Below are 21,568 nucleotides of genomic sequence, written 5' to 3'. Positions count from 1 at the left end.
CATTAAAATCATAGCAAATATTACTCACTGAGCAGAGTCTGTATAATGGTTGCCAGGAACATAGTGTGCCAGTTCAGTCTACTACCTAGCAGTGAATCATTGACATAACTGACTTACCTAGCCACAATGGCCAACTACTACTAAATATGAACTTTGGTGCACTGTAAGGATCGCAAGTCTTTTTCCTTTCTCATTATATGAGCAAAGTCCATAAAATTGGATGCATTGGTACCTATTATAACCTTAAACCAACTGAGTAAAACATAAAAATGTTGCAATCTAAAGTAGGCAATCCCAAGACAGTAAACGTTAACTTTGCTGTTACTAAGTAAATGCCCAACATTAATAAGTAAATTGGTGCATTTATACATACAGTCTCTTAAACCCAGTAATCCTTCCTCTTCTTATTCCCACCCCTGCCCCCCTAAAGAGCCAGAAATTGTACAGGTAAGGCTGCAAAACTTAGAGACAGTTAGTTTCCTCTGTGAACAGCATAGAAGTGTTGATTTTCTATTTACTATATTCAGTATGCTTAATTTATGTGTCATAGATCTTCTCTTTGTTTGGTAGCTCGGTTGTCTTCTTTGAGGGGTTTTGATTTCTTGTCTGCATTTTTTTTCTTGTTAGTTTTCTCTGGTTTGGTTTTATTTTTTACTTTTTCACTTTCTTCTGCTCCTTTCCCAGGATACACTTGACCTTCTAGAGTTACATCTGCACACCTCTCCTGATTTACCAGAAAGTCTTTGATCTCCCACGCATAGCTCCCATCACGTAGCATATAGATGGCACGATTTGAGCCAACAATAAACCTAGATGAAAAAATACTGTCAATTAGCATTAGGTCTTTGAAGTGCTAAAAACATGATGTTTCATTTAGAGCAATTCCGAGAGTAGGGTGCACTTAGTAGCATTAAGTGGTACATCTGCTTTTTTAAAAAAAAGCAGATAGTGCTCAACCTAAATACACACCATGGCAGCAAGTACAATTTCTTATTAGTCTCTCCAAGAAATTTGCTGTTATACAGCTACGGCTATTAGCTACACATAAAAGTGTTGATATCTTATAATTAAGCCTGCGAGTTTGTCACAGAGGTCACGGATTCTGTGACTTTCCATGACCTCCATGACTTCTGCAGCGGCCAGTGTGCCTGGCTCAGGGGCGGCTCAGGAAGCTCCTGTGCCAGTCGCATCAACCGCTGCTGGTGCAGTCTGGCCACCATGTGCCCAGCAGCAGAGTTTGGGTGTGGGATGGGGCAGGAGGTTGGGGCATGGGATGGGGTGAGGCAGATTCTGGGCAGCGCTTACCTGGGGGCTCCCCAGAAGTGGTGACATCCCCTTTGCTCAGCTGCTAGGTGGAGGCATGGCCAGGCAGCTTTGCGGGCTGCCTCTGCTCAGAGCGCTGGCTTTGCAGCTCTCATTAGCAGGGAACCATGGCCAATGGGATCTTCGAGGCCAGTGCCTGCAGGCTGAGGCAGCAGACAGAGCTTCCTGGCCCCCCTGCTTAAGACACAGCTGAGCGGGGGGGGGGGGGGGGGGGGGGGGGGGGAGAGGAGGTGGTGTCGCCGCCTCCAGGGAGCCCCCCAGGTAAGCACCGCCCAGAGCCCGGCTCACCCCGTCCTGGGCCCCAACCCCCTGCCCCCTCCCACATCCAAACTGAGTCTGCTGCCACTGATGCTGGGAGGGAGGTGGGGAGAGGCGTGGAGGCAGGTAGGCAAATGCACCCCCGCGAGTTTTAGTCATGGGTATTTTTAGTAAAAGTCAGAGACTGGTCACGGGCCATGAATTTTTGTTTACTGCCCGTGACTTTTACTAAAAATATCTGTGACTAAAACATAGCCTTACTTATAATAAATACTCATTAATATGTATAAAACAAAGCAAAGAGGAAAGTGAAGAATATAAGCTCAAAAACTAAGTAAGAACCAGGACATTAAATTATCTAATGTTTGTGGCTGTATTGAGACTTGGTGCCTTCAAGGAAACCACAGAAAGACACATTTGCCTATGTTTCAAAAATGTGGTTGATGAATACTTAAGAATATATGAAAAATATTACAAAATTCCATTAAGTAGCTCATAAATAAACTGCCAACATGCATTAAATTCTTTCACATAAAAAGAAATAAACAGTATTCCATTACTGGTTGTAAGATCAATATAACAACAGAACTTTGTCTGCCTCCTCATCAGCACAGACAATCTATCATCCTTCTATTTCAAAAAGATCTCTGAACGTTTATTTTTAGTAAAAGGAATTAAAAGCTTAGTGGTGACACAGACTTCCAGGTGCAATGCTTTCCCATCAAGCACATAAACAATTACAATTAAAAAGACATATAGCTGGATTGAGTTAGAGAAAGGCTAGGCCATACAGACACTATGACTAACCGCATTTGCTCCAACCCCTCAGACAGAGACAAACACCTACAAGATCTCTGTCAAGCTTTCTTACAACTACAATACCCACCTGCAGAAGTAAAGAAACAGATTGATAGAGCCAGAAGAGTTCCCAGAAGTTACCTACTACAGGACAGGCCTAACAAAGAAAATAACAGAACGCCACTAGCCGTCACCTTCAGCCCCCAACTAAAACCCCTCCAACGCATTATTAAGGATCTACAACCTATCCTAAAGGATGACCCAACACTCTCACAAGTCTTGGGAGACAGGCCAGTCCTTGCCTACAGACAGCCCCGCAACCTGAAGCAAATACTCACCAACAACCACATACACAACAGAACCACTAACCCAGGAACTTATCCTTGCAACAAAGCCCGTTGCCAATTGTGCCCACATATCTATTCAGGGGACACCATCACAGGGCCTAATAACATCAGCCACACTATCAGAGGCTCGTTCACCTGCACATCCACCAATGTGATCTATGCCATCATGTGCCAGCAATGCCCCTCTGCCATGTACATTGGTCAAACTGGACAGTCTCTACGTAAAAGAATAAATGGACACAAATCAGATGTCAAGAATTATAACATTCATAAACCAGTCGGAGAACACTTCAATCTCTCTGGTCACGCAATCACAGACATGAAGGTCGCTATCTTAAAACAAAAAAACTTCAAATCCAGACTCCAGCGAGAAACTGCTGAATTGGAATTCATTTGCAAATTGGATACTATTAATTTAGGCTTAAATAGAGACTGGGAGTGGCTAAGTCATTATGCAAGGTAGCCTGTTTCCTCTTGTTTTTTCCTACCCCCCCTCCCCGATGCTCTGGTTTAACTTGGATTTAAACCTGGAGAATGGTCAGTTTAGATGAGCTATTACCAGCAGGAGAGTGAGTTTGTGTGTGTATGGGGGCGGGGGGGATGTGAGAAAACCTTGATCTATGCAGGAAATAGCCCGACTTGATTATGTTAAGAGTTGTCACTTTGGATGGGCTAGCACCAGCAGGAGAGTGAATTTGTGTGGGGGGGGTGGAGGGTGAGAAAACCTGGATTTGTGCTGGAAATGGCCCACCTGTTGATCACTTTAGATAAGCTATTACCAGCAGGACAGTGGGGTGGGAGGAGGTATTGTTTCATGATTTCTGTGTGTATATAAAGTCTGCTGCAGTTTCCACGGTAAACATCTGATGAAGTGAGCTGTAGCTCACGAAAGCTCATGCTCAAATAAATTGGTTAGTCTCTAAGGTGCCACAAGTACTCCTTTTCTTTTTATGACTAAGGGCTGGTCTACACTATACAGTTAGGTCGACATATGGCAGCTTATGTCAACCTAATTATGTCAACGTCTACATTACAGCCTTCCTCCCACTGATGAAAGTGCCCTACCACGCCAATATAATAACTCTACCTCCATGAGAGGTGTAAGGGTTAGTTGGTATAGTTAGGGCAACACAGTGTCTGTGTAAACGCTGCGTCCCTTACACTGGCTGTCTTGTCAATTTCACAGCAGGCAAAAGAAACCCCCTGCTCCCTGCAGAGCTGGGCGGCTGGACCCTGCCCCCGGCTGAGAGCCAGGGCAAGAAGCCCAGGTGGCTCCCTGCCTGCTCCTGGCACTACTGGCAGGAAGCTACCAGCGGAGCTGAGAGACTGGGTTCTCAGGTCCCCACACTGCCCCTCTTAGGTTGGTGGAAGCGCTGCTGGTGAGGATGCACACCACTGACCCAAAGAGGGTAGTGTGGACATGCACCACCACAGAGATTACTTCGGTGGCTGTAAGTCGACCTCATAAAGGTTGACTCATGTTTATAGTCTAGAGCAGGGATCGGCAACGTTTGGCCCGCGGCCCGGCAGGGTAAGCCCCCCGGCAGGCCGGGTCGGTTTTCCTGCTGCGTCCGCAGGTTCAGCTGATCGCAGCGCCCATTGGTCACGGTTCACCGTGTCAGGCCAATGGGGGCTGTGGGAAGCAGCGCAGGCTGAGGGATGTGCTGGCCGTGATTTCCCACAGCTCCCACTGGCCTGCAGCGGCGAACCGCAGCCAGTGGGAGCTGTGATCGGCCAAACCTGCAGATGCGGCAAGTAAACAAACCAGCCCGGCCCGCCAGGGTAACGCAGGACAAACGTTGCCAATCCCTGGTCTACACATACCCTAAGTCTTAAAAAGCTTTGTATAACCGACCACATTACTACCAAGGAGGCTTGAAGGAAGGTTAAAAAGGTATAAACAGTGATTTAGGAGAGCAAAGGGACTGAGAGAAACAGAACAGCTTTGAAGAACACCCTGAGAAAGAAACATCAGGGTCCTGTCAAAGCAATACAGAACTTTGAAGACAATTGTTTACCTTTGTACATCATAGTTTGCATTGAAGAGACTGCCCTGCCACAGGCTGGTAATTTCCTCAGTCTCCTTTTCAGTGGGATTTCCTGACACTGTGACAAACATCATAAGAGTCTTCCCTTTTTTGGTCATTTTCAGGATACTTTCAGGCTTGCTTGGATCAATTTCGGAGAAGTCTATTGGTGCTGATGGCCTTTTGTGTTCAGGAAGATCTCCCTCTTCTATGTCATCATCTTTCTGTTTTGAAACAAACAGATTTTAATTACACATTAAACTTAAGATGCCACCTCGATATAAACTCCAACCTATTGCAAAACTATTCTTTTGATATTTGTCACTGTTTAGCTTAGAGAATTATTAGAGGCTGCTTGTGATAAAGAGAACGTTGGGATTGATTTAATGATGAGGATTCCAAAATAAAGACAAATATAGCAAATTGCATCTCCTGAACTCTTTACTGGGAGACTGCTCCAACTCTTAAGTTGTATTTACTGACCTTCTGTGAATCCTTCCCTTCCCTCCCCATCACCTTATATATGCCACATGCTTAGGGAAGAATTCTGCCCTTATTCACACCCCTGAAGTCCCACTGACTTCAATAGGGATACAAGGGTAAAAAACTACAAACAAAATTTGACTCATTCATTGCATACTACATAAGAAATGTAATTTAATTGGTACCAAGACAGTTACGTCATCCACATGCTCTATATACTCATTTATGCAAGACACAAAGAAGCAATAAACACTTCAATGCATCTTGTATACTTTGTGGAACAAACAAAGGCAGTGTTGCAATGTACATGTACACACCCACCCACCCACCCTCTTAAGCGTTAGTAGCTTTTTTTTTTTTTTTTTTTAATTTAGGTCTCCTGTACATTTACCTTCATTTCTACACCATGCCCTATACCATCTTATGTATCAGGTATTATCCTCTGACCACAAGATGGAGACAGGAAAAGACAATGCAATGTATCTTCCCCTTTAAAGAGGCTGGTTTGGATGAATGAGTGCAGCTGTCTTCCTGTCTGGAACAAGTGGAGTTTGCTTTTATACTGATTGACCTAAGTTTTTAAATTGAATCTCTATCACAATGTTGTTCTCCAGTCTTTTATTTTGGGGAATTAGAGTGTCACTTCTTAAATAGGTATTTAAGCTTTTCCTTCTTCAGTGCTTGCAAACTAGTTTTGATTGAACTTTTGTGAGTTGTGTATACAAAGCATGGCAGGAGGGAGGAGAGAATAGTTGCCTAATGAATTGAGCTCAGAAATTCTAACTGTGTTCCCAGCTCTGCTACTGATTTATTGTGTGGCCTTGAGTAAATCATTTATGGTGGATTTTTCACAAGCAACTAAGTGATTTAATACCACAAACCCCATGGGAAAAAACAAAAAACCACACTTCTGAAAATCCCATCTTTATTCTCTCTGTCTTAGTCCCCATTCCTGCAAATTGGGAATAGCACTTTTGGGGGATGCTGAGAAAAGCCATGTTTGTAAAGTATTGTGAAAGCATAAAGCATATTACTGAGAAATAATTTTTAGGAAACAGAAAAGCAATTCTCAGTACAATTTTAAAATTAGCTTAAGCCCCACAAATGTAGCTTATTTTGTACTTGTGAAAAGGGGAGCTAGGAATACAAAGTTTCAGCTAACCCTTATACATTACACAAACTGGCTAACACATGCCTGTTAATATCCATTAGCTGAATGGCTGTGAACATTTATTCATTTTCTCAAAGTAGTATTGCTTTGGTTTGAGTAAGTGTAACCTTCCATCAAAAGGAGTGATTGACAGCTTCTCCACATGGCACTTCAGCACTTGAAGACCTCTCAGAAAGCTTTATAAGAGATACATATTGTGAAGTCCAAAACTACTAACTGAAAGCAAGACAAATAAGTGATTTTCAAGTTTAAAATGAATACGTACGTCTGCCAGGCAAGTATGAACATGAAGTTTCACAAAGAAAGTACTAAATGGATTAAATGATACACATACATTTCTTCTTTATCTGTTTTCTCCTCACATACCCCTTCCTAAAATGAACCCTCTCTATTATTGATTTCCACATACTGTATTGTATATATTTCTATTACAGAATTGGCCAAAGAAACTACGATGATTTATGAATTTAGCTCTGAGCCAAGTCTGGGGAATGCCGAAGTTTAAAATTAGCGCAAGAATAAATGGTTTTAAAGAATACAGGTTTTAGCCATGGAAAGAATTCTGCCGCAGATTTTGGCTCCACTTCTAGCTCTCTTACGCTCTTCAGGCTATACAAAGTAGAAGGAAAGCAACCGTGGAGGGGCTGTTAGAGACTACCCTGACATTTTGGAACCCTTGGGTGGCATAAAGAAGATGTAGTGTGCTCTATGCTACTTGCCCCCCCCTAGTATAATGGGAAAGGCCTGAGCACAATGCGTGCTGGCCAATCACTGCCCTCTTTAACTCCCCCTGGAGCCATTAAAAGCATAAATTAAAAACCCTTAAACTCCTTTAACTGTTACATGTCTGGTTCAGTCCCATGTGCTCGCAGGTTTGAGACAGGCATAAAGGGGGCTTAGTGGTAAATTTGCCTTCCTCATCTGTGTCAAGAATGAGTTCAGAACAGTTGAAGATTATGCCCTGTGTATATAAAAAGATATATGGTAGATTATTTTAGGATGAATGCAAACTTTATTTAATAATCAGGAATTAATCCTCAACATCCCGGTGAGACCGGCAAATATTCTCATTATACAAGTGGGAAAGCTGGGGGTGGGAGGGCCGTAAAATAACTTGTCCAAAGCCATCCAGTAAGTTAGGAGGAGTCAGGGAGTATTAAAATTCAAATCCTGGCTCAGCTAACACCACAACCATTCTTCCATATGGTCTCATTTTTATCAATCACATTCTCTGTTATAACGCTCCTTTTCTTCCCTGCCCTTTATCTGCCACTTCCAGTTTCCTCATCCCACACATTTACAACTACTTCAAATTTCCCTTCCGACACCCAGAAGGTTGGGGGAGGGGGTGACAAAGGCAGGGGGACATGAAGAGGAGGAGGAGAGTGCACATATAGCCCTCTTACAAACTCTTCAGCCTCGCAAGGCCTGTGTGCTCTTTTGGCAGCCCCCTGGGAAGGCAGGGTGTGACTCCCACTTTCCAATCCTTGCTGTTGGTTACCATAGAGATAGGAAACACTAAAAAAATAAGGCTGTTCACAAGGAAATATATTAGCTAGTCATGATTACCATCATTTTAAACCAAGGGTTAAATCATGTTTTAACATCATTTTAGTTAAAACATATTAGGTTACATAATTTCTAATGCAGCGCTTTTTTCCTGTAGACAAAGCCTTAGTGCCAGTTCATAGAACGAGAAGTCCAGAAGCTGTTCAACAAAAATACTCAATTCAGCAGAATCAGGTGGCTTTTCTCTTCTCTGCAAAAATCTCCTGCGTGAAAGGCACATGCAAAAACCAGTTCCCACACTTTGACTTGGAACCCTGTGTAACTGGGTACAGACAAAAGTGATATATTTTCACCTCTGCTGTTTTCAAAAACTGAACAAAACATTCTGGATAAGAACCATAGGGGAAGGAATGGAATCAGAAGGCTCTGTGGCATTTGGGAGAGGCAAATAGAAAAGACAGCAGATGGGGAGGAAAGAAATAGAAGAGTGTGTAGCAACAGAAGGGTCCATGGAGAGACAGGGAACAGGCAATAAAGGAAAGTTAACAGAACATAAGAACCATCTGACCTAGTATGGCCAATGATCCATCTAGCCCAGTATCCTTTCTTCCTATAGTGGCCGATGTCAGATTCTTCAGAGGGAATGAACAGAACTGGCAATTACTAAGTGATCCATCCCATTATCTGGCAGTCATCATTTTGTATGTATAGCTGGGATTATGTTTTCTAGCGTGCATTACTTTGCATTTAACAGCATTGAATTTTATCTACCGTTTTGTTGCCCAAACCACCAAGTTTTGTAAGAGCTGCAGTCAGCTTTGGTCTTAACCCTAACCCTAAGTAATCTGTTTTGAGTAATTTTGTATCATCCCCAAACTTTGCCACCTCACTGTTTACCCCATTTTCCAGATCTCGTATGAATATGTTTGAACAGCAATAGCCCCAGAACAGATCCTTGGAAGACACTGCTATTCACCTCTCTCCATTGTGAAAAATCACCATATACTCCTTCCCATTGTTTCCTTTTAGCCAGTTACTGATCCATCCCTCTTAGCCCATAACGGCTTAGTTTGCTTAAGAGCCCTTGGTGAGGGACCTTGTCAAAGACTTTCTGAAAGTCCAAGTACACTATATCCACTGGATCCTCTCAGAGTGACTCTTCCCCAACTAACTGTGTTCATCTGTGTGTCTGATAATTCTATCCTTTAGTATAATTTCAATCAATTTGCCTGGTACTGAAGTTAGGCTTACCAGCCTGTAATTGCCAGGAACACCTCAGAAGCCTTTTTTAAAAAAACTGGCTTTTACCAGCTGACTGATGGATAGCTAATGTAACAGGCTAATTTAAGCAATAGGTTACATACCACACTTAGTAGTTCTGCAATTTCATATTTGAGTTCCTTCAGAACTCTTGAGTGAATATCTTCTGGTCCCGGTGACTTATTACTGTTTAATAAATAAAGTTATTAACATGTATGAGTTGTACATGTCTGCAAGATTGGGGCCTCAAATAGGAACCAGTTTGAAAGTCAGTCTAGTTGGGAAGAGACAGTGGAGAACAAAGTGGGCAACAATTAGTTGAACTGAGTGATATGTGGTACCTTAATTTGTGCTCTTAACCACAACTACCTAGCAGAAGTCATTTATCTGTTCATTCAATCTCACAAAATAACAATCTACTTGCTCACTAGCTTGACCACAGCAGAGCTCTCAAGCGGGGAGGGAATCAAGTACCGGCCATAGTGAAGTGGACAGGGCTCAAACTGCTCACTCCCAGGGTTACTTGTACTCAGCCCAAACTGTAACTGGGGGTTTCAGGAAGATGAGGGAAGGGGGGTCAAGGGTGACTAGGGTCCTACCTATTCCATCAATACCCCCCCTCCACCCTTTTAACGCAACTACCTGATGGAGGTGGAACATGTCACAGCGGGGCCGAACCCCTTGATCGGCAGGGGAACCCCGACGCCACTAGCACAGTTCGCCCCCCCCCCGCTTGCCAGGGGAACCCCGGCCCGTTCTCCCCCGCCCAGCGGCGGGAACTGGCCATCGCGCTCCCCGCCCAGGCGGACACCGGCTCCAACAGCGGCTTTGCGGGAAGGGCGCCGCCGCCCGTTGGGGCAGGACAGCGCCCTCCCATCGGTCGCGCCCGAGCTGCGCGGCGCCCCGGGGCGCGGGCGGGCAGCGAACAGCGATGGCGGGGGGAGGATCCGAGAGGCCGGAGGCGGCCGAGGGGCCAGCGGGGACACACGTCAGTTGGTGCTAAGCGGTGGGGGGCGGGGAAGCTGAGCGGGGACGTGGACACAGGGGGAGCGGTGAGGGACTGAGGGGAGCTCAGTGACGGGGGCACCATGTGGCCTGAGCGGGGCGCCGCGGGTCCCCGGCCCAGCCCGTACCTCCCACTGCTCCAGCAGCCGCGCCATGTCCGCATCGTTATAATCCCGAATGTCCTTCTTCTTCTTGGCGGGCTGGGCCCGCCGCTTCCCCTCCGGCTCGCCGGCCCCGGCGGCCGCGACCAACAACAGCACCACCAGGCCCAGGCGGGCCCAGCTCGCGGCCGCCGCCATCTTCTCCGCGCTCCGCGGGGAGGAGGTGCCTCCTCCGCGTCCCGCCTCCGGGGGCGGGGGCAACAGGGGCCCGGCCTGAGATCCTGGAGCGGGAGGCGGCGGCCGGAGATGGCGGTGGGGCAGCAGCTGCCCCCGGCCTGCGTGGAAGCCCGAGGGAGCTGGAGCAGCGGCTGGCCGATGGTCAGGGATGGGAAACCCGAGGCAGGAGGGCCGCCCGCCCGCCCTTATCAGGAAGGGGTCACGCCTCCATTCCCAGCCGGGCGTGACACTGGGGGCCAGCCTCTGCACGCGTAGGCCCAGCTCAAGCGCTCCTGGAGGCCGAGGGACTGCCTGGGCGTAACCCAGGGCGGAATTTGGCCCGGTCGCTGTAAGACACCCAAGGTTTGAAAAGACCGTTCAAAAAGTGATGTAAACGTTTAACGTCTTTGAGAGGTTGCTCACCGCTCTCCTTCCCTTCAGTAGGGTGAACGGCTGCCCCAAATGTTCAAAAATCATGAGTCAAGCTTGAGATTGGCTTTAAAATCATGAGACTATGTAAAAATAATAGCTGTAGTGTTTTTATTTGCTATCTGCTTTTTGAGCCTTTTAGACGCACGGGGGGGGGGTGTCACATTTGAAAGCTTTCTCCACAGCCACAAGGGCGAGAAATGTACTGTTTCCTTAAGAGCCAAGGCTGACATCATCACATATCCACTTGACTCCAGGAGCTGGAGCTTTAAAGAAAACAATAATTATCATGAGACTCAGGACAAAAGCATGAGAGTTAGCAATACTGCAGATGTGTTTAGTCTGTGCTGTAAGGATTGGCTCCCAATGTTGGAGAGCTTCTGGAACTCGTCCCAGAGATCTCATGCATTTATAGCAGAAGACTTGCTTTAACTGACATGTAGTCTCTGCAGGTTGAAACAGTAATCGATGGAGGGGCCATAGCTTCTAAGGCAGCTTGGAGAGGGCCAGCACTGCTTTCAGGACCTTGGCAGGTGGACTGGAGTCCATATGACAGGAAGGGCAGCTGGATAGAGGATGTGTCTGAGTGTATGCCCAGAAGTCCAGAGTTTAAGGAAGTGACTGGCCTCTATTCCAGAGCCAGCAAATCTAAGAACCCATGGGATCCAAGGCTTGGGTCTGGTACAGCTGCCTTGGTCTGCCAAGGTGTGCTCAGCTAGGGCTGTAAAAACCATATAATATGTGATCATTTTCTTACGTTTTTACTACAAATGTGCAGAAGAAACAGGAAGCTGTTAAACCATAAGCCTATTCCTGTAGTTTGTTAAATGAACAGTAACCAAAGCAGTGTTTTAATTAGCTGCCATTTCACAAAGCTGTTCCACAAATTATTAATTTACATATTTGTTCAAGGATTTGGCACTGTATCTAATATCTGGTCTGGTATATCAGGTTGCCATAGTTAATGTTGCTTTTATTAAAGATGATTCTGGTAACATTCTTATTGCTGGAAGATGTTTACATTTACTGAAAACATTCACATTTACAGACTAAATATTCAAAGTTTAGAAAGCTGGATCTCTGTCTCTGTTTTTGGTGTATGTAAATAAAAAATACAGTCCACTAAGTTTCTAATTTGAAATATTGTCTCTACTAACACATTCTTTCTCTTAAAACCAAAAAAACCCTCTTTACTTTGTCTTCTGTTGCTCCTATTCCACATACAAGTTCTGCTTGCCTTACTCTCACTTTACCTAAATATAACTATTTGTATGAGTCAGGTGAGTAGGTACTTCTGAATATCCTATAGTGCACAATATTATGCATTCCTTCTAAATGTACTAAAACTTTTGTATGTTGTATTCTACATTTCAGGGAAAGGAATGTTTCTTATACAAGGCTGGGATCTTACAACTGGCTCCGTGTGGGCAGAACCCCACTCAAATCAATCATGGCTTGCATGGAGCCATTTGCAGGATCAGGGCCTTAGCAAGGGAATGTTTCTGAGCTTTATGGTTCTTCCTACCCCAGTGATACTCATGGAAAACAAGAATAATGCAATCCTAAATATATACCATAGAAGATTGATGTGCATGTAAATAATTGATTAACTTCTAACTTCATTTATTTTTACTCAGGGATAAGTTTTTTTATTTAGTGAATTGGTTATGTTCAGCAAATCACATGGATTTACAAAGAGCACCTTTAAAAATTAGGCACACTTTAAAATCTAAAAACATTCACATTACTTGAAAAGGCTTTTTAAAAACTTTCACTTACAGTCAAGTTGCCTATGCATTTTCTCTGCAGATCACAGCAAAAAGTAAGGCATTCCATCTCCCCAACTGAAGATTCAGTGGTCTATCCAATGGCTTAGAGAGCTGTTCAGATGCAGTCGTACCAGACAACGTGTGCAACAGGTTATCTTTACAGTTAGTGTAAAGCTATGGTAGAAAGTTACTAGGACTGTAAATCTACGCCCTCTTGTTAATGTAAAACAAAATTATCTACTGTGGGCTGGTCAGGAAGTGGACCTTTGAGAGAAGTCAGGATGTTCTTAAATTTATCCCTTAAGAATCCCAAATTGGGTTTTTCTTTTTACTTGATTTAAATTGGTATCTATATTTTTAACTCTCAAATTATTTCCCATGTGCAAAATGTGTTGCGTATACCATGTTCCTTTGGAACTCGAAGATTAAAGAACCTGGTTTTTGGCTGAAGAAAGACTCTCTGTTTTTCTGTTTCCTAAATATTAGAAGGAGGAAGAGGCGGCAGCTGGAGGACATGCTACTGGAGGTCCAGCTATGCTGCAAGCCAGGACCTGTTTTAGACTCCACCACAGTCCAGTCAGTCCTGGCAGTCAAGCACAGGTGAGTTTGATGCAGGGGAAGGAAGCTCGAGCTAGGTGTATACGAGTAGTTCCCATTACAATGATGGTGTCCCCAACTTAATAGGACGCAACTATCGACATTTGATTAATTTGTACTAGAAAAGATAGCAGTACAACAGAGAGAGGTAGAGTTGTTATCTGCTTCTATTTCCCTGTAGATTTAGGCGAGTGGGGAGAGATGTGGAGCACTTTGTTTATGTACACAAGGATGCCCCTTGAATCCTGAGAGAGCTTGATGAAACTTTCATGTTCTCTGCAATCCTTTCACAAAGGTTCCTAGGGATGGCAGCCTTATTTTTTCCTCTGTGGTAGGATGCTCTCCCACGCCAGTCAGTGATAACTTCGGAAGGCACCATTGCAATAAACAGGCTAGCAGAATATGAGTCTGGGTGGCTTCGGGATGCCAGCAGCAGCTGTGCTCTCCATGCCTTTGTTACCCTCAGAAGTGAGATATCAGCTAAAATCACCACTGCTGGTGGAAAATGGTGCCAGTATTCAATGCCATTGCCCTATACTCATAGTATTATGCAGCTGAACAATTCCTTCCTCATTTCCCTTATCCCTGGCGGGCCATACTTACCGTCGCTGGTGTTGTGAGTGGTGTCATGCAAAGCGTCCATAGGCATGTATGGTTAAAACTTTAGGGGACCAAGGGAAGGGAGTTCTGAATCTTAACTTTCACTTTCCATTGTGACTATACTGACAATGATACCTCTCTGTGTTTTATCTGTAGCTGCTGCTGTAGTGGCCTTGAGGGGTTCCCCCTCCACACCTCCTGGAATGCCTGAGCCAGATAAGGAGGAGAAAGAAGAGGTCTTGAGATGACACGTTGAGCAAGATCCTACAAGCTGGTGCTTCATCAGATCACGAGCAGAGGGCCTGGAGGATGAATATTGCAGACTATATGGAGAAGGAAAGAGTGGACATGAGAGAGGCCCAGGAGTTCCAACAGGAAAAGGAGAGGGAGATTCGGCAGGACATAATGGGGTTTTTCCAGCAGCAAACACAGATGCTGCAGACTCTTGTGGACCTACAGGTTCAACAATCATGGGCTCGCCCCCCCCTTTGCAATCCCTGGATAACTCAATTTTAGCACCTCCCTACATCCCCCTCAGTATTCCATGTGGCATCAGGGGTTGCATCCCTCTCACTCCATACTGGGAGACAGTTAGGACAACCACAGCTTCACACACGTTGACCGGTGAGAGCCATGGTTGCTATAGGGGTGTCCCCAAAATGGATGTTTCCCCTTGTTAAGTTCTGTTCCATGTGCTGCAGAATGCCTGGTGGTACTGAAAGCAACCATTTACGGGTTATTGTACAGTATGACAACTCATAGGATCAGTGACAGTGTAATAATCATAAATGTACAGTGAGCACCACAAAATGAATAGGTGCATTGACCGTGTTATATTCATAGATGCACACCAAGCGCCACACAATTGCTAATAGCCCTCAAAACTGCAGGGCCAGGTAGATCACAGCCCACCATAACACATTACTGTGACTGGCTCTTAAAGTGCTTCTTCAAAGCCTCCCTGAGCCCTATAGCTTTGCATTGAGCTTTTCTAATGCCCTTGTGTCAGGCTGTTTGAACTCAGCATATAGCTGCTTCACCTGCGCCCTTCTCCCCTTTGCTTCACAAGATACTGTGCAGGACACAACTGGTAGCTATAACCATTGGGATATTTTTTTCACTGATATCCAGTCTTAGGAGTAAACAGTGCCAGTATCCTTTCATTCTACCAAAAGTACATTCAACTGTCATTCTGCCCCTGCTGAGCTGGTCATTGAATCTTTCTTTGGTGCTGTCGTGGCAAGTATATGGCTTTATGAGCCAGGGAAGCAAGGGTAGACTGAGTTCACCAGGATCACCATTATTTCAACATTGCCAATGGTAATACACCGGTTGGAAAAGGAAGTCCTGGCTTGCAGCTTTCTGAACAGTTCTGTGTTCTTAAAGATGCAAGTATCATGCACCTTCCCTGACCAGCCATTACTGATGTCACTGAAGCATCACTGGTGATACACCAATGCTTGCATAATCATAGAAAAGTAGCACTTTTTGTTGACATACTCTGAGGCAAGTTGGTCCAGTGCCAGAATAGGAATACACGTGCTGCCTGTTGCTCCACTGCAGTTCAGGAAACACGTTGCTGCAACTCCATTCACTATGTCCTGCATTGCCAAGAGTCACACTGCTGCATAACAAGAGACTTTTAATGGCCCCCACAATGGATTTTCCACTTCCAGAATGTTTTCCCACTGACCAGAATCAATGCAAAGTTACAAGTTTCCACAGTGCAGTCACCACTCAATTCTCTATTGTCAATGCAGCTCTCATTCTGGTGTCCCTGAACTGGAGGGCTGGGGTGAGATCCAGGAACCTTGGCCTTGTAAGTTGTACATCTGAAAGTTTTGCAGCTACTGCTTGTCGGCCAAAACCTGCATTACAATGCAACCCCATCAGTCAGTGCTTGTTTCTGAGGGACAGAAGCGGCACGCCAACATGCTACCAACAACCTTGAATTGGTTTTCACTATGTTCCATAACAATGCTGGAGGATCATGCGTCCTGTGTTTGCAATGTTCACGAGCTTCTGTCAGAGATGGTGGACAACAAGCAGGGTTACATGGATGTGTGAGATTTTTTTTTTAAATGATTGGATATGGATGATATTATGGGATGGAGAAAGATGCTTGCTGGGAAGTTAACCTCTAGCTCCCAGTCCCCCCTGCACGTTTCTGCCCCACCATGAATTGCCAAAACATCCTAAAAGACAATGTGTTGAACATAGACGAGTTGCACACTGGGATACCTACCCATGGTGCATCAACAAAAGCGCTCCTGGTGAGTATGCACACCATCAACACGGGGAGCCAAGTATACATGCACACAAGCAATAAACTAACTGTGGTTGCTTTATGCCCATATAACTTGCAGCAGCAAAAGTTTGTAGTCTAGCCATGACCTCAGTATCACTTCAGGAGCCTTGAATCCATTTCACTCATGAAGTGAGAATACACACTAAGTAGATTGGTTAAGTTTAGAGAACAGATATGTTGTTTGCCACAGCTAGCCAGAGCCCAGATATAGGCTCAAGCTGCAAAATTCAGGACTGAATCCAAACTTCTTCAAAGTTAGGGTTGGTTGGGATCTAGCTCGTAGTCTGAGCCAGCCATGAAGCTCTGATTCAGCCACTGATTTCTCCAAAATTCAGGGCTATACTGATCTGGAGTTTAGACTTGGCCATATCTTTACAATTAACCATACACATACATACACAGTAATGTATTTTATGTATATAATGACACTATGAATTAACTGCATCCTGACTGACTAAGCCAAGCTTTTGGGGGAAGTGCTGTGCCAGCTTTGTTGCTGGAATACATTGATTTCACCAGTTGGCACAAATTCCATAGATATAAATTCTGTCCAAGTGCTGCATTATTCAATCAGCTCCAGCAGGGCTAGACATTGTTATCTTTCATCTCTGCAATGCTGTAGAATATCCATGTTAATGTTAGTCTCATTGTAAAATTTGCTTTTATTTCAACTGCAAATTTTCACGGATTATACCTACATATTGATCACGTAGATTCTGATTATCATGTTAGGAAAGAATTAGGGGAAATGAATGTTGGATGAGGCTCATGCATCTCCCCTAGGGACTCCAGTTGTAGTCTAATTTCCCATTCCAAGTTAAATTAATTTTAGAGTCTCAGTTTGGTTTTAGGTTATTTACAGCCCAGTTCTGGCACCCTTTCTCAGAGTAAGTAGTACCTTACTTTGCAAGGAGTCCCATTGATTTTTAGTAGGACTACTTGCAGAGTAAATTACTACTAAATAGGAGTTAAGGTGCCAGAATGAGGTACCTCTAATTATTAGCAGCTCTCCTTACAGAACACACACAAAGTGGGGAGATTGTAGGATTGGGGAATTTCTGCAATGATAACATGAAAAACATCTAATTAAAGCAAGCTGATGGTATATATTAAAAAAAACAAAAACCTTTCAGAGCTGTACAGCTGCAGGACACAACCCATTTACCAAAAGAGCAATCCAGGAAGGGTGGGCCTCTGCACATTTTGTAGCAAACACTTTGATCTTAACAAAAACAGACCTAAGGGTTTTAAGGGAAGGTCTGGGATTCCTATTTATGCTGGACCATTCTTACCAATCTGGTATTCACAACTGTATAAAGTGCTTTGGAATTTCAAACCAGTCTGTGTCTACAAGCATGCTAGATTGTGTCTGGCCCTGTTTGGGTGTGCAAAAAGAAGAGAGAGGCCACAAGGAACCACTTTGCCCTCTGCCTACCCCTAGGTGCTAGCCTCATGAAATGGCTTATAGGGAGGGAAGATGGAAACATGAGGTGGAGGTCATTAGAGCTCTCAGATTGGGCCAGCATAGAAAATGTATGCTGCAGCCTTCCAAAGAGTGGCAGAGCAGTTTTAGAGCTACATTTTCTTTTTAATTAAATGATTTTCTTTTCTCTGTTGCTGTGTGAAAGACCCACACTAAGAGTAGGGGGAAACTGACTATATATGGGAAACAGTGAAAACAACTTTCCACAAAGTTGTGTCACATAAAGAGCACAAAATGAAAAAGTTTTTTTTTCTTCCGATCTCTTTCAGTTTAAAGTAATCTTAGATGTCATGTGCAGCAACAGGAGCTAAACATATTTCAAACATAACTGATGTTTAAGGTGCTGGTATTTTTCTTTAATTGTATTTTTCTCATGTCACAAATAGAACTTTTGATTATACAGCGTGAAACTAAAGTTGCTCAAAATGTGAAAAATCAGGTCTTTTTTTTTTTTTAAAGAACACTGCTACTATGCTAAAAACTAAAGACATCCAATTATTTTAGAATATGAAAAATCAAACTTGTGCAAAGATATAACATTTATGTTATTTGTATTTTGCTGACTGTCACAGTTACCAGTTTAACTGGGTCCCTGACTCCTGGTGTCTCTGAGTGCACCCCCAATCCAGGTCTCAGGACTTGGGCCATCATATCTCATGGGATGAAATCATGGGATTCTCCTGCTCTCAAACCAGGCTTTGGGTTGCAATCCCTGGTGTATCAACCATGATTACTTCAGCAGATCTGACTTGGGCTTTGACCCTGCCATTGTGTTCCCTCAGGCTCAGGGAGCAAGGACAGTTGTAACCAGTGACCAGACAGCTTTCTTAAAGTATTATTTATTTAGAATCAAAGTATGTAAAAGAAAACAGATCTTAAAAACAAGAAAGTAGTCTACACACTTGCCTGTGTTTCCCTAAGGCTTACCATTTCCTGGATCTAGGAAGATCCAATTTCTTTCAGACCGCTCTGCAGACCCTGTGTCAGTTAGCCTGTCCTTCTGAGAATTCTCTCTCTCTCTCACGCACACACACACATGCTCCTGTCTTCTTCTGAAAAGGGCTTTTTAACTGTTTAATGTCATTTTAATCTCTACTTCCCAGCCTGGCAAAACAGCTGTATAATTTCAATCTGGATCCCAGTGCCATTGTCTTGTAATTGCCACCTCAAGTGTTTTGTCAGAGGTTACTTATCTGGGGAGCCATTGTGTTGCCTTCCTATTTCTTCTTCCCACAGGCCCCTATTAAACTATCTGAGTGCCTTCATTCAGGAAAATTTTATAATCTATACCCAATTTATAATACCCTCCCCTCACTGACCAGGGAACAATTTATCAAATTGTTATATCTCAATATTCTTAGATTATTAAATAGCATCTCCAAATCTGTTACATTGGAAAATCAATCTTTCTTTCACATTTCTATAAAGCAATAAAAAAGTTCAAGTTTCTGCAATACGGAAGTCCAAGGTGATCTAGAGAAATTAACTTTATAACATGATAGAAAGACTCAGGAAACAAAACTCCACCCAGCTAGTTAAAGCTTTTCATTTTTGTTGTTGTATTAAGCACAAGGAAAGGGAAGCATGAAAGTGGCCAAAGAGAAGAGCTCACACAAGTGAGTCAGCCTCCCACACACTGCTAATCCATATTAAAAAGCATTTTTAATCCCTTCCAGTGTAGCTATGCAAGCAATTATTAGCCTTGAGAGTCGTTTGAGCTTTGTACGCGCTCAGTGGAATCTCTCAAGCGCTGCCACCTGACTTCCATGTCTGATAATCAAGCTAGGAAGCACAAAATAGGAGGTATGACATCTTTGTTGACCAGTTTGTCAGACGGACTATTAAAAATGTCCTAGAGTTACTCTTTGAACGCTGCAGCTGTGGAGCCCAGCAGATCTGCAGAGGCTCTCTTTGGAAGAGAGGTGCAGAGATCTTTCTAAAGAGCCCATACAGACACTATCGAGTCATTTAAAAGTTTAATCTTAAACAAGGTAGATACATCTACTGGATCCTAAAAATGTAAGGAGCAGATCTTTAGCTAGTGTAAATTGGTGTAGCCCCACTTAAGTCACTGGAGCTAATCCTATTAATACCTACTGAGAATCTGTCTTAAAATAAGACATTGTTTAAACTCAAATTATGACGTCCCCCAAAACTGCTATGATAACCAGCATTGTCACTATGAAGAGAGGGTGCATAGAGGGGTGAAGAACTGCCATATTCTGGACCCACCCAAAACACAGTGTCCACGTTTCCCCACCAGCTCTGAGGCAACACTTTCTTTGTTCAGAACGGTGTGCATCCTGCTAACATCACTCTCAGATAAAAATGATCAGGTGAGTCAAAAAGGCCAATAGGGCATTTTCAGTCAACTGCTGAAAATCTGAGCAAACAAATCTGTTGCAAGATCAATCGAAATCTCTGTCTACAAATGCTTGCGCTCTATCTGGCGTGTGGTGCAGAATGTATGGTGCTTACAGAGGCACTGATGCAGCACATCCATGGGAAGAACTCAGTAGCAGATGCCTCAAGAGATTTATGCATGTCCTAGTATAGAAATTAGAGGAGACACTAAACAAATACTCCCAGCTCTATGATTAGCAATAGATCAAATCAGATCATGGTCATACACGATCATTAGGTCATGGTCATACATTTCAATTGCAGAGGAGCAGAACATCAACTGTCACTGGGGAGGAAAAATACACTGTAAAGGACAGATGGTAATTTGGAGACAGTATCAACAACACATTGAAGGGCAACATTTGCTATTTTTGCTCATCACCAATCCTGAGGCTAGTGAACAATGGTCCAGTCTTCTGGGGCAACTTAGAGAAGCCTAAAGGTTGTCTGCTTTAAATTGTGTGGGTTTCTAATGGCCCCATGGGACATTCCAGCAGCTAGGAATCATCGGGATTATAAAGATCAGCCATGTCCCTTGTGCTGGCAGCTGGGAGGAAAGGTGATATAGGAGATGGTACAGAGATTCTACCCAACCCAAGGATCTGTCTGCTTTGGCCCAGGAGGAATGGCACAAAGCAGACTTAATATAATGGAGAAGACCTAATAGGTCATCTACTAGTTCTTTCTGCCAGTGCAGAGACTAAACAGCTTCCAAGATGACCTTTCAAAGCCTTCTTCAAACTTGGCCATCCTCAACAATTAACTAAGTTCATATTTAAATAATAGGTGCCCATCTTGGTACATAAAATATATGGTTTTCCTTTAAGAGTATGGCTGGAAATATTTGAAAATATAAACTAATTCAGAACCTGGCCATTGATTCTTATTCTTCAGACTATTTTGAAATCAATTTTATAGAGCAGGGGTGGCCAAACTGTGGCTCCCAAGCCACATGCAGCTCTTTTAAAGTGTGAATCTTGTAGTCCCGCATGCCCCCCAACCCCCATTCTCCACCTACTAGACTGGGGCGGGGGAGGGCACTAAGAACCTCTGCCTTGCAGCAGCGTGGTGAGATAGGGGCTGCTCAGCGGGGAGGGGAGGTCTCAGGGCTTCAGCCCCACAGGGCTGAAACCCCGAGCCCCGGCAAGCGCCTCCTGAGGTCCTGAAGCCCCGACTCCTGGCAGGTGTGCCCTGACTCTCAAACTTCTCAAGATTGTTGTATGTGGCTTGACAGGTCAGTAAGTTTGGCCACCCATTATAGAGCTTTTCAAAAAGCAGTAACTGGCAGTTGGTAAAAACTGCTGGGTCGAGAATGCAGATGTTACAGCATGGGCCTGATTTGCCTCTAAACCAAGGATACACCACTCTGGCAGTATAAATGTAAAGGACTTCAGTCTAAATGACAATCAGGCCCTATGTACTGAGTTAGACTTATGTATCTGGTAGCCTTTGTTACATTGCAAAATAGATTATACACATAT

At 44.0% G+C, this 21,568-nt stretch overlaps 1 protein-coding gene and 2 long non-coding RNA genes across 6 annotated transcripts in view; 1 reads left to right on the top strand and 2 right to left on the bottom strand.

The window, feature by feature from the left end:
• Positions 1-415: 415 nt before the first annotated feature.
• On the bottom strand, positions 416-10,650 carry MESD (mesoderm development LRP chaperone). Its single transcript, XM_073304090.1, has 3 exons — positions 10,310-10,650; positions 4,745-4,977; positions 416-809 (listed from the first exon to the last, which is right to left on the bottom strand). Exons 1-3 carry the CDS (start codon positions 10,478-10,480, stop codon positions 545-547), a joined length of 669 nt encoding a protein of 222 aa, XP_073160191.1. The 5' UTR covers positions 10,481-10,650; the 3' UTR covers positions 416-544.
• Positions 10,550-18,666, top strand: LOC140895013 (uncharacterized). Its single transcript, XR_012154035.1, has 3 exons — positions 10,550-10,861; positions 13,183-13,296; positions 14,050-18,666. It is a non-coding gene; the product is annotated as an uncharacterized lncRNA (long non-coding RNA).
• Positions 11,036-21,568, bottom strand: part of LOC140895011 (uncharacterized) — a 111,580-nt gene continuing 101,047 nt past the window's right edge. For all 4 annotated transcript variants that reach the window (XR_012154033.1, XR_012154028.1, XR_012154029.1 and 1 more), the window contains one exon: positions 11,036-11,193. This is a non-coding gene — a long non-coding RNA (uncharacterized lncRNA). The remainder of the gene's footprint in view (positions 11,194-21,568) is intronic.

This window comes from Lepidochelys kempii, chromosome 10 (assembly GCF_965140265.1).
Source record: "Lepidochelys kempii isolate rLepKem1 chromosome 10, rLepKem1.hap2, whole genome shotgun sequence".
NCBI lineage: Eukaryota > Metazoa > Chordata > Testudines > Cheloniidae > Lepidochelys > Lepidochelys kempii.
The sequence above is the reverse complement of the archived record's forward strand: the minus strand, read 5'-3'. Positions and strand labels throughout refer to the sequence as shown.

Excerpts from the sequence above, each read along its gene's own strand:
- MESD (XM_073304090.1), bottom strand. The coding sequence starts at position 10,480 with ATGGCGGCGGCCGCGAGCTGGGCCCGCCTGGGCCTGGTGGTGCTGTTG. Across the intron at positions 4,978-10,309 it reads GGCTGCTGGAGCAGTGGGAG|AAAGATGATGACATAGAAGA; the intron begins GTACGGGCTGGG and ends GTTTCAAAACAG. Across the intron at positions 810-4,744 it reads GCAAACTATGATGTACAAAG|GTTTATTGTTGGCTCAAATC; the intron begins GTAAACAATTGT and ends TTTTTCATCTAG.